This window comes from Bos indicus, chromosome 18, assembly GCF_029378745.1.
Source record: "Bos indicus isolate NIAB-ARS_2022 breed Sahiwal x Tharparkar chromosome 18, NIAB-ARS_B.indTharparkar_mat_pri_1.0, whole genome shotgun sequence".
NCBI lineage: Eukaryota > Metazoa > Chordata > Mammalia > Artiodactyla > Bovidae > Bos > Bos indicus.
In genome coordinates this window covers 48,786,867-48,799,706 of record NC_091777.1, presented here as the reverse complement: position 1 = coordinate 48,799,706, position 12,840 = coordinate 48,786,867, and the positions used below count along the sequence as shown (strand labels likewise).

General features: G+C 48.4%; 1 protein-coding gene across 5 annotated transcripts in view; it reads right to left on the bottom strand.

The window, feature by feature from the left end:
- The window catches only part of RYR1 (ryanodine receptor 1), a 128,709-nt gene that overhangs the window by 72,971 nt on the left and 42,898 nt on the right, over positions 1 to 12,840 (bottom strand). For all 5 annotated transcript variants that reach the window (XM_070770967.1, XM_070770970.1, XM_070770968.1 and 2 more), the window contains exons 35-42: positions 10,233 to 10,502; positions 9,665 to 9,865; positions 8,987 to 9,098; positions 5,484 to 5,630; positions 2,706 to 2,979; positions 1,525 to 1,639; positions 1,307 to 1,439; positions 612 to 706 (exon numbers count right to left, since the gene is read on the bottom strand). In XM_070770967.1, coding sequence (XP_070627068.1) covers positions 612 to 706; positions 1,307 to 1,439; positions 1,525 to 1,639; positions 2,706 to 2,979; positions 5,484 to 5,630; positions 8,987 to 9,098; positions 9,665 to 9,865; positions 10,233 to 10,502 — 1,347 coding nt within the window. The remainder of the gene's footprint in view (positions 1 to 611; positions 707 to 1,306; positions 1,440 to 1,524; positions 1,640 to 2,705; positions 2,980 to 5,483; positions 5,631 to 8,986; positions 9,099 to 9,664; positions 9,866 to 10,232; positions 10,503 to 12,840) is intronic.

The following is a 12,840-nucleotide window of genomic DNA, read 5'->3' as shown; positions in this document are numbered from 1 at the left end:
AGGATTTTTGACCGTCTCAATCACTGTCATACCCCTACTGCCTTGGACGGGTCCTGACACATAATAGGTGCTCAATAAACATTTGTTAAATAAATTACTTAACTGTCAGAGAGTGTGTACTGTTTTGTAAATGCTTTTGTGGGTTAACTCATTTAATCCTCAGAACAACTACATGAAACTGTTTCTATTATATTCATTCTACAGATGAGGAGATGGAAGCCTGGAGAATTAAGTCACTAGCCCAAAGCCACACAGCAAAGGGGGGCAGTGTGGAGAGGTGAACCTAAGTTGCTGAACTCCATAGCCCCTGCTCTTCACTGCTATACACAGAAGCAGGGAGCACAGACGGCCAAGAAATGTGCCAAGTCCACACGGCTGGGGGGGTGGGGCGTGGATTTTCACTCAGCCCTGGGGTCACAAAGAATCAGACACAACTGAACGACTAAGCACAGACACACACCGTGACTGAGTGACTAGGTCCTGTTCCTCCCCTGAGATTATTCCCCTTGTGATTCAGTTCTGGACCCTGCACAACAGCACCCCTAGAGTGCATCCCGAATCAGCAGGTGCCCCAGGAGGTCAGGTACGGGCCAGGCCTCTTCCCTCCATACCTTCTCCAGATCCTGCTCCTGCAGCGCCAAGGCCAGCTCGTTGTTGTCGATGACAGAGGCAGCTGCCACGTCCAGGGGAGTGGAGCCCTGCATGCCTGTGGGGGTGAGAGGCAGTGAGAATGCTCATTAGAGGTGCCTGGCTGCCTGTCTCACTTTTGTTTATCTCATCTCCTCCAGGAAGGCTTCCTTGACCACCTCTTTCCCAGTCTGGGTCAGGTGCCTCCTCGGACCCGTGCTTCCCCATCCCAGGCCTGAGCAGTCCAAGCTGTCTCAATCCAGGATGGGTTTGTCTTCCCCACTCCACTGTGAGCCCCATGAGGGCCAGGCCCAGGGTGTCTGGGTGTCCCCAGCACTACTCATTATAGGGCCAGATCTGGGGTGGGTTGAGTTCCCCAGGTGGCGTTAGTGGTAAAGAACCTGCCTGCCAATGCAGGAGACATAGAAACGTGGGTTCGATCCCTGGGTTAGGAAGATCCCCTGGAGGAGGGCATAGCAACCCACTCTAGTATTCTTGCCTGGAGAATCCCATGGACAGAGGGGCCTGACCGGGCTAAGTCCATGGGGTTACAAAGAGTCGGACACGACTGAAGTGACTTAGCATGCACACACGCACATTTGTTGAATGACTGAGTGAGCCAGCGGAGAGTGGGGCCCAGCCTGGATGGACTGCCAGGAGTGGGCTCAGGGCTTCTCACCCAGGCCGATGCCGCTGTTCTCCAGCAGGTAGCTCAGGTGGTCGAACATGGAGCGCTGGTTCTGCCGGCTGATGCGGCAGAAGTAGCAGAGGAAGCGGCAGCAGCTTGTCACCATCTTGGGGAAGCGGATCTCCTGGGTGGGTAGGGTGGGCCAGTGGTCAGTGCCTGCCTCCCTTGGCCCCCTCCCCTGAGCTCCCTGGCCCACGCAGCCCCCTTACCTTGGATTCACCGCCCCCAAGGACGTTCACCATGACCTCCATGACTGTCTCGTGCATGCCCAGTGCCCTCATCAGGTTCGGGTGTTGGTAGAAGACTTTGTTGTTCATGATGTTCCTGTGGACAGGCCGAGTGCATGGGGTCAAGTCCGTGGAGAGCCCCCAGACCTTTGGGGGAGCCATCATCAAGACTGTGGTAAGAGTTCACATTTACTGAACTCCTAGTCTGTGCCTAGCACCGCCCGCTTTAATGATCTGAACTCATCCAAGCCTCATGTCCACTCTGGAAGGCAGGATCTATAATTATCCCTGTTTCACAGACAAGAAAACCAGGCAAAGATCCAGGGTGGGCTCCCCTGGGGCAGACATCTTTAGCATGTTGCATGTTGTATTGCCAAGTGCCTAGAAAGGGCCTGGCATATAGTAGGTGCTCGACAGATGTTTGCTGAGTGAATGAACGAGGCACACTTGACACTGAGTGAGTGCTCAAACCTATTATTATTGCTACTGGGCTTCCCAGGTGGCTCAGTGGTAAAGAATCCACCCGCCAAGCAGGAAATGTGGGTTTGCTCCCTGGGTTGGCAAGATCCCTTGGAGAAGGAAATGGCAACCTACTCCAAGATTCTTGCCTGGGACAACGAGGCAATCCCATGGGCAGATGGGATTGGGCTACAGCCCATGGGGTTGCAAAAGAGTCAGATACAGTCCATGGGGTTGCACAAGAGTCGGACACAACTTAGCGACTAAACAAAAACACAGCAGCTCACTGAAGCCACACCACGACTCCGAGAGGTAGGTGTGGCTCTTTCTCAGTTTACAGATAAAGAAATGGAAGCTCAAAGGGTGCAAATCTTGTGCCCAGAGTCACAGGCAAGTAGGAGAGGCTCCCCAGGAGTGAGTGGAGAGATAAGGGGAGACAGTCTAGCAGCTGGGAGGAGCACACCACCCCGAGGATGGGGCAGAAGTGGGGAGGGGCAGGGACAAGCTGGAGCCCAGAGGGTTCCGGTCCCTTCCCGCGAAGACGAGCTGGGGGCGGCGGCGGGGGGGGGGGGGGGGGGGACGGGGCGGGGCTCAGCAGGGAAGGGGAGGGGCCTCAGCAGGGGCGGGACAGGACTCAGCGGGGGGAGGGGCGGGGTTTCAGCGGGGAGGGGAGGGGTTCAGTAGGGGAAGGGCGGGGGCCTCACCCGATGCTCTGGATCATGAGGTTCTCTTCCTGGGGGCCCATCTGCACGATGAGCAGTGAGCGGATCTGGCCGAGGCACTCGAGCAGGCTCATGGTGTCCTCCACGGAGGAGGGGGAGATGGTGTAGGCCCGGGGCAGGGCGCGCAGCAGCTCCCCGAGCCCATCGTACTGCCGGTGCAGGAGGCTGAACATGGCGCGGACCAGCTCCGGGCTCTGCACGAAGTCCTCTTGGGCCCAACGCACCACCGTGTGGGACACCAGCTCTTGCAGCGACTCTGGGAAGGGGACACAGGGTCTGAACGGTCTTCCCAGGACAGGGCTATGAGCCAGAACAATGCAAGAGGGGCCCTTCTTGCCAAAGGGCTTCTCAGTTGCTACCTGTTAAGCCCCACCCTACCCCTGCCAGGACTGGGCAGATGCTGGCAGACTCTGTTCTATGGCCCTAAGAGTCTCTTTGTCATCTTCACCCTATAACCAGACCACAAGAGCCCCCTTTTCAAGAGGAAAAAGAATGTGTACCACCAGATACAAAGTACTAGAGCGCTACTAGGAGCATCTTTAAAAGCACAAATGGTAATTCCATTAGTTCTGTAGAGTGAAGTGAAAGTCACTCAGTACTGTCAGACTCTTTGCGACCCCAAGAACAATACAGTCCATGGAATTCTCCAGGCCAGAATACTGGAGTGGGTAGCCTTTCCCTTCTCCAGGGGATCTTCCCAACCCAGGGATTGAACTCAGGTCTCCCGTATTGCAGGCGGATTTTTTACCAGCTGAGCTATCAGGGAAGCCCTTGTTCTGTAAAAATGCAGGCAATTTTGGGACTTCCCTGGTGGTCCAGCAGTTAAGATTCTGCGCTTCCAATGCAAGAAGTAAGGGTTTGATCCCTGGGCAGAGAACTAAGGTCCCATGTGCCACAAGATGTGGCCAAAACAAACAAACAAACAAACAAACAAACCAGCCAGCCAATTTTTCCTCATGGGAGACAACAGACACAAAAAGAAACTGTGAGGACATTGGTGGCATTTGAAAATAATGTCAAAAATGAACTGTTCTCTTTCCCTGGTGATTTCCCTGGGACTTTCTTTCCCTACATCCAGCATCCATTTCTCTCTCTGTCTTTCTCTCCCAGCACTTTTTCTTCCTAGAATTTCTGGGAAAGAAGATAAATGTTTCCCATGTCTCAGAGTTAGGGGAAACCTTCTTGCACTGGCACTGAATGGTGATCTGTGACATGTCCTACCCTCCGTCCATCTGCTCTGTACACTCTGGACCCATCACGTCAGACTTCATATTCAGCACCTCTCCTGCTCACCTGGCTTCAGCCATGCTGGCCTCTAAATGCACCAAGGGTGTTCCTGCCTCAGGGCCTTTGCACTGGCTATTCTTTCTGTACCAGCCATCTTCTCCCAAATCTTTGCATCCTCTCCCCCCATTCTAACCTTTTCATCTTTGTCCCTCTTTCTCCTCTACTCAACTTCATTTTTCTTATTAGCATCTATAGTCATTTGACATTATGGTTATATATATATATATATATATCTTTTGTAATATTCTAAACTCCTTCAAGGTAGAGATTTTGACTCTTTGTTGTTATTTGTCCCTCTGTTATTTGCCAGGTTCCTCTGTCCTCCCCATCTTCCAGGGAGTGTGCTGTGTTTAGCTGCTCAGTCGTGTCCACCTGTCTGTGACCCCACGGACTGTAGCCCACCAGACTCTGCTCAGATTCATGCCCATTCAGTCGGTGATGCTATCCGACCACCTCATCCTCTGCTGCCCCCTTCTCCTCCTGCTCTCAATCTTTCCCAGCATCAGAGTCTTTTCCAGTGAGTCAGCTCTTCATATCAAGTGGCCAAAGTATTGGAGCTTCAGCTTCAGCAACAGTCCTTCCAATGAATATTCAGGGTTGATTTCCTTCAGGATTAACTGGTTTGATTTTTTTTGCAGTCCAAGAGACTCTCAAGAGTCTTCTCCAGCACCACAATTTGAAAGCATCAATTCTTTGGTGCTCAGCCTTCTTTGTGAATCAACTCTGTGAATCAACCATACATGACTACTGGAAAAATCATAGCTTTGACTATATAGACTTTTGTTGGCAAAGTGATGTCTCTGCTTTTTAATATGCTGTCTAGGTTTGTCATAGCTTTCCTTCCAAGGAGCAAGCGTCTTTTAATTTCATGGCTTCAGTCACCATCCACAGTGATCTGGGGCCCAAGAAAATAAAATCTATCATTGCTTCCACTTTTTCCCCTTATATTTGCCATGAAGCAATAGATTCCCCAGCTCTAACAATAGTGCCTGGCCCAGAGTTGGTCCAATAATTTGTGAAATGTCATAGAATAAAGTCTGCAGCAACGTCAGGGACTCCGTCCTTGTAATATGGTGCTAATACACAGTTTGTATAATGACCTACTGGCCCATGACTGTTTTCCTATCCCTCAGCACAGTAACTGTTTCACCAAGAAATAAACAAAAAACAATCAAAAGCCTTGGAAACCACGGTGGTGCAGGAGTTGCCCCCAGTCCTAGGTTGGAGGTGTGGCTCTCCCCTCTGGCAGTCATGCACCACACGATTTCAACACACACACTGTGCAGCCCCCGCGTTTGGGCCACACCTCCAGCAGGCCTCCTCTCTCACCCCACTCTCCGCTCCTCCTCTCTCATTAATACCACCTACCCATCCCTCGTGCTGCTCCTGGGGCCTGTCTTGTACCCAGAAGCTCCGTAAGCACAGGGCTGCCTGGCCCACCCCTGTCTCTTCCCTGGTGGCCCCAGTCCTCACGGGGTTTGCGCTCCTCAGCGGGTGGTTCCTCCTCTGATTTCTCCTCCTTCTTCTTCACCAGCCGCACCTTCTCCAACAGGCTCATCAGGCGACTGCCCAGGGTGGCTTCTTCCTCTGGTTCCTCCTCTTCCCCCTCCAGTTGAATTCCTGGAGGTAGACAAGAAGGGAAGGCATGTCATTCATCTGCTTGCTTATTAATCTGCTGAATCATTTACTTCTTTATTCACTCACATATTCACACATTCATTTCTCACTCATGTGTGTGTTCATGGGGTTTTTCATTTATTTCTTTATATGTTCATCTATTTGTTCACTTATTCATTCTTTGAATTGTTTGTCTTTTAAATCAACTATTGCAAGTATCTTCAAAGAACTAAAGGAAACCATGTCTAAAGTATTAAAGAGAAGTATGACGACAGTGACTCATCAAAAAGAGACTCCTGATAAAGAGGTAGGACTTTCCTGGTGGTCCAGTGATTAAGAATTTACTTGCCAATGCAAGTATCTTGGGTTCGATCCCTAGTCCAGGAAGATCCCATATGTTTCAAGGCAACTAAGCCCAAGGGCCACAACTACTGAGCCACACTCTAGGGCCCACGAGCTGCAACTGCTGAGCCCACGAGCCCTCGAGCCTGTGAAATAAGAGAAGCCTCCACACTGCAACTAGAGAGTAGCCCCTACTCGCTGCAATGAAGACCCAACACAGCCAAATAATAATAATAAAAAGAACTAGATACAAAAATAACCATATAGAAGCTGAAGTGACAAAGTACAATAACTGAAATATATTAGAGTGGCACAACAGCATATTTGAGATAGAAGGAGAAAGAATCAATGAACTTGATTCATAGAACAACAGAGGTTATCCAACCTTAATAAAAGAATGACAAAAATTAACAGAGCCACAGAGACCCATAGTGTACCGTCAAGCATAACAACGTATGCATAATGGGAGTCCTAGAAGAAGTGATGAGAATGGGGAAGAAAACTATTTAGAAAAATAATGGCCCCAAAGTCTGAAATTTGATGAAAAATATTAATCTACACATTTAAGAAACTCAGCAAACTCGTACTCAAACTGCTTAGAGGCCAAAGCAAAGAGAAATATTGAAAGCCAGCCAAATAAAAATGAGTCATCACATACAAAAACAATCTCAGTAAGATGATCAGCTGACTCCTTATGAGAAACAATAGAGATCCACCAACCATCCCTCAAGCCATCTTTCTTTTTATTCATCCAACCAGTCAGCCAACTCTTTACTCACTCCTTTATTCAGCTATTCTCTCCATCAATTCACACACTTGTCCATTCACTTATATACCAGCAAATTTGGAAAACTCAGCAGTGGCCACAGGCCTGGAAAAGGTCAGTTTTCATTCCAATCCCAAAGAAAGGCAATGCCAAAGCATGCTCAAACTACCGCACAATTGCACTCATCTCACACGCTAGTAAAATAATGCTCAAAATTCTCCAAGCCAGGCTTCAACAGTACGTGAACCATGAACTTCCAGATGTACAAACTGGATTTAGAAAAGGCAGAGGAACCAAAGATCAAATTGCCAACATCCACTGGATCATTGAAAAAGCAAGAGAGTTCCAGAAAAACATCTACTTCTGCTTTATTGACTATGCCAAAGCCTTTGACTGTGTGGATCACAATAAACTGTGGAAAATTCTTAAAGAGATGGGAATACCAGACCACCTGACCTGCCTCTTGAGAAATCTGTATGCAGTCAAGAAGCAACAGTTAGAACTGGACATGGAACAACAGACTGGTTCCAAATAGGGAAAGGAGTACGTCAAGGCTGTATATTGTCACCCTGCTTATTTAACTTCTATGCAGAGTACATCATGAGAAATGCTGGGCTGGGATGAAGCACAAGCTGGAATCAAGATTTCTGGGAGAAATATCAATAACCTCAGATATGCAGATGACACCATCCTTTTGGCAGAAAGTGAAGAAGAACTAAAGGGCCTCTTGATGAAAGTGAAAGTGGAGAGTGAAAAAGTTGGCTTAAAGCTCAACATTTAGAAAACTAAGATCATGGCATCTGGTCCCATCACTTCATGGCAAACAGATGGGGAAACAGTGGAAACAGTGACAGACTTTATATTTTTGGGCTCCAAAATCACTGCAGATGGTGACTGCAGCCATGAAATTAAAAGACACTTGCTGCTTGGAAGAAAAGTTATGACCAACCTAGACAGCATATTAAAAAGCAGAGACATTACTTTGCCAACAAAGGTTTGTCTAGTCAAAGCAATAGTTTTTCCAGTAGTCATGTATGGATGTGAGAGTTGGAGTATAAAGAAATCTGAGCACAAAAAAACTGATGCTTTTGAACTGTGGTGTTGGAGAAGACTCCTGAGAGTCCCTTGGACTGCAAGGAGATCCAACCAGTCCATCCTAAAGGAAATCAGTCCTGAATATTCACTAGAAGGACTGATGCTGAAGCTGAAACTCCAATACTTTGGCCACCTGATGTGAAGAACTGACTCATTTGAAAAGACCCTGATGCTGGAAAAGATTGAAGGTGAGAGGAGAAGGGAATGACAAAGGATGAGATGGTTGGATGGCATCACCGACTCAATGGACATAAGTTTGAGTAAACTCTGGGAGTTGGTGATGGACAGGGAGGCCTGATGTGTTTTAGTCCATAGGGTCGCAAAGAGTTGGACACGACTGAGAGACTGAACTGAACCGATAGCCATTCATCCGTGTGTGTGTGTGTGTGTGTGTGTGTGTGTGCGCGCTCAGTCATGTCTGATCTTTACAACCCCATGGACTGTAGCCCACCAGGCTCCTCCTCTGTCCATGGAATTTCCCAGGCCAGAATACTGGAGTGGATTGCCATTTCCTCCTCCAGGGGATCTTCCCACCCCAAGGATTAAATCTGGTCTCCTGCACTGACAGGTGTATTATTTACCACTAGCGCCACCTGGTGGCTGGGGCTTCCCAGGTAGCTCATCTGGTAAAGAATCCACCTGCAATGCAGGAGACTCTGGTTTGATTTGGTCAGGAAGATCCCCTGAAGAAGGGATAAGGGGTAACTCCAGTATTCTTGGGCTTTCCTGCTGGCTCAGTTGGTAAAGAATCCGCCTACAATGCAGGAGACCTGGGTTCGATACCTGGGTTAGTAAGAGCCCCTGGAGGAGGGCATGGCAACCCAACCCAGTATTCTTGCCTGGAGAATCCCCAAAGACAGAGGAGCTTGGCAGGCTGCAGTCCATGGGGTCACAAAGAGTCGGACACAACTGAGTGACTAAGCACAGCACAGCGCCATCTGGGAAGCCCATAGTACATCCACCCAAACACCCACATAAACATATCCTTCCACATCATTCACCTGTTCACTAATATGTTCATTCATTCAGTCATTCATTTTACCAACAGTTACTTCACAAGAACTGTAGATATTTAAGATCAGAAAATCTTAGGAAAACTTCAAGACAGGTCTCAAAAGAAAGTTTGGGAGGTGGATTCTCTGATCTCCTCTCGTACCGCAGTGTGTCAGCAGGTCTCGATGAAATTCGAGCAAATCCTGTCGGACCTCTTCAGGGAGAGGACAATCTTCCTCATCCTCAGCAGTTTTGAAGTGCAATAGCATGTTGATCTAGGGAAGGTCAAAGATTAGAGTGAGAGACCCCAGAGCAGGAACTCTGAGGTTGAGCATCAAATATCCAACTGTGAGTTCCTGTCTAAGCTCATGAATCAGTGAAGAATATCTGGGCGACTAAAGGTTCAAAAGGAGTCAGGGTCAGTCTGCAGTGACTCAGAAGTCTGGTTCAGAGAGAGGTAAGAGAGTAACTGTTACTCTGTTACTCAGAGCTTTCCTGGTGGTTCAGACAGTAAAGAATCGGTCTGCAAAGAGGGAGACCTGGGTTTGATCCCTGAGTTGGGAAGATCCCCCTGGAGGAGGGCACAGTAACCCACTCCAGTATTTTTGCCTAGAGAATTTCATGGACAGAGGAGCCTGGCAGGTTACAGTCCATGGGGTTGCAGAGTCGGACACAACTGAGCAACTCACACACACACAAGAGAGTAACAGATAAGTGTATCAATAGGGTCAGAGGTCAAAGTCAGATTTTGAGGTTGAGTATCATCCGCGATCAGGGCAAGGGGAGAGGCTGAGGTTGAGGGGTAAACAGTAAGGCCAGCTAGGGTCAGGGGTCAGAGGACCTGCTCCTGGGGTGGGGAGCGGAACTCGCGAGTGCGTCGGGCTGTCTCAGCTGCAGTCATGGTGAAGGCTTTTATGAGGATGGCGTAGCGGTCCCTCTGGTTGGCCTGGAGTTTGTCCACATAGCGCTCTGCAAAGGCTGCCAGAGATTCCACACGGTGCTGTAGCTCTTGGTCACAGAAATACTCCAGCAGGTTACACATCTGTGGGATGATAGCCATGTGGTAGGTGGGATGATAGCCATGTGGTAGGTGGGATGATGGTGAGACCATGAGGACTTCCTTGAAACTCTTCTTGCCTTCCCTCCCCACTCCACAGCCCTGTTCGGGTCGAGCCACCACTGTCTCCCGCCTGGATCCTCAAGGTGGCCATCTCCATGGTCTCATCCCTCTAATTCACCTCCCACAAGGAAACCAGAGAGCTCATTCAAAACCCAGCAGCAGTCCCCTGTTTTATGCCCCTCCGCAGCACCCACTACCTTGGGTCAAAGTCCAGACTCCAGCCCCACCAGACCCTGCATTGGCCAGCCCAGAGGGATGGAGGCTAGAAAAACAGGAAGAACCAGCTCACCTGTAACTTCACAGACTCGGGCAACTTCATCTGGAGCAGCCCCTCCTCCAAGTCCTCTTTTTCCCCCTCTGCTGTCTCCTCCTCCTCTTTTTCCTCATCTTCCTTCTCCCGTGCCTCTTCCTCCTCGTCCTCCTCCTTCTCCTCCTCATCCTCTTCTTCCTCTTCCCCTTCCTCCTCCTCCTCCTCTTCCTCTTCTTCCTCAGTGAATACTTCAGGCTCAATCATCTTCAAGATCTGTTTTACATCCTCATCGCCAAAGATGCCCATCACCTAGGGGACAAAGGCCGGCTGTGTTACTGCAGGCTGCAAGTCTTCCATAATCAAGTCCCAGCCTCACTCCCCAGACCTGATTCTCCAGCACAAGCCAGATTCATCCCTGCACTGACTGGATACAATTCCTCCTACAAACAGGAATGGCATCCCCCCTGTCCCACCATCCACCTTCCTTAAGATACTCCCAGATCCATACCCTGTGTCCCATCTACATGGCCCAGACCACATAGCCAAACATGAGCACCTCTCCCTTCACAAGTAAATGTCCTTTCTCCCAAACCTGACCATTTGTGACTCTGGGACAAGACACATCCTACATCTGATCGAGGCCCTCATAGCTCCCAGTATATGCCAGCTCTCAGTCAACATAATGGAGATGCTAAGAGATGGAAGGAGAGAGGGTAAATGAAAGGGAAAATAGTTGGGAAAGAGAGAGATGAATGAATGGGGGAGGACTAGGTGACTGGGTGGATGAATAGATGGGATAGCAGAGGTGTGAAGGAGAGGTCTATGGATGGGTGGATAATGGATTGAAAGGTGAAGGTAAAGGGGGAAGAAGAGATGGTGGGTAGATGGATGACAGGATAAATGATGTTTAGAGACGTGGAAGGATGCATGCTTTGATAGATGCATAAGCAAATACATGAGTGGATAGGTAAATAGATAAATGCATAAATAACCATGTACTGGGATGGAATGGATATATGGATGGGTGGATAGATTTGTGTGTGAAAACTGGATGGATGTTTATATGTAAGAATCATTAGATGGGTAGTGAATGAAAGAGTACATGAAATAAAGAACGGATATCGAAGGATGGAGAATGAGTGAATGAGTGGGTAAATGAACAGGTGTAGATGGTTGGATGGATTTGTGGGTACATGTATTAAGTACCCACAAATCCATCCAATCATCTACCTCTTGAGATCTGATCTGCCTCTTGAGAAATTTGTATGCAGGTCAGGAAGCAACAGTTAGAACTGGACACGGAACAACAGACCGGTTCCAAATAGGAAAAGGAGTAGGTCAAGGCTGTATATTGTCACCCTGCTTATTTAACTTCTATGCAGAGTACATTATAAGAAACGCTGGACTGGAAGAAACACAAGCTGGAATCAAGATTGCCGGGAGAAATATCAATAACCTCAGATAGGCAGATGACACCACCCTTATGGCAGAAAGTGAAGAGGAACTAAAAAGCCTCTTGATGAAAGTGAAAGTGGAGAGTGAAAAAGTTGGCTTAAAGCTCAACATTCAGAAAATGAAGATCATGGCATCCGGTCCCATCACTTCATGGGAAATAGATGGGGAAACAGTGGAAACAGTCAGACTTTATTTTTGGGGGCTTCAAAATCACTGCAGATGGTGACTGCAGCCATGAAATTAAAAGACGCTTACTCCTTGGAAGGAAAGTTATGACCAACCTAGATAGCATATTCAAAAGCAGAGACATTACTTTGCCAACAAAGGTCTGTCTAGTCAAGGCTATGGTTTTTCCTGTGGTCATGTATGGATGTGAGAGTTGGACTGTGAAGAAGGCTGAGCGCCGAAGAATTGATGCTTTTGAACTGTGGTGTTGGAGAAGACTCTTGAGAGTCCCTTGGACTGCAAGGAGATCCAACCAGTCCATTCTGAAGGAGATCAGCCCTGGGATTTCTTTGGAAGGAATGATGCTGAAGCTGAGACTCCAGTACTTTGGCCACTTGAGGCGAAGAGTTGACTCATTGGAAAAGACTCTGATGCTGGGAGGGATTAGGGGCAAGAGGAGAAGGGGACGACAGAGGATGAGATGGCTGGATGGCATCACTGACTCGATGGACGTGAGTCTGAGTGAACTCCGGGAGTTGGTGATGAACAGGGAGGCCTCGTGTGCTGCGATTCATGGGGTCGCAAAGAGTCAGACATGACTGAGCGACTGAACTGAACTGAATACCTATGGATAGAGAGATGCATGGATTGATGGATAGGTAGGTGGAAGATGGAAGAATGGATGAATCCATGGATGGGTGGATGAATGGATATGTGGATGAATGGATGCACAGTGGAAGGTGGATGATGGTTGGATGTATGAAGGGGAAATAGATTAATAAATAAATGGGTAGGTGGATAGATGAATAGATGAAACAGTGAATGAAATGATGTATGAATGAATGGACAACTAGATTGAAAGTTGGATAGATGGAGGCAGGGATGGATGGAGAGGTGGACGAATAGATAATTGGGTGGAGACTGGAAGGATAAATAGATGGTGAACTTTTGGATAGGCAGATGAGGGTATGTTTGAATGGACAGATGGATGGATGGAACGGTGGGTGGAGGACGGCTGAATGATGGT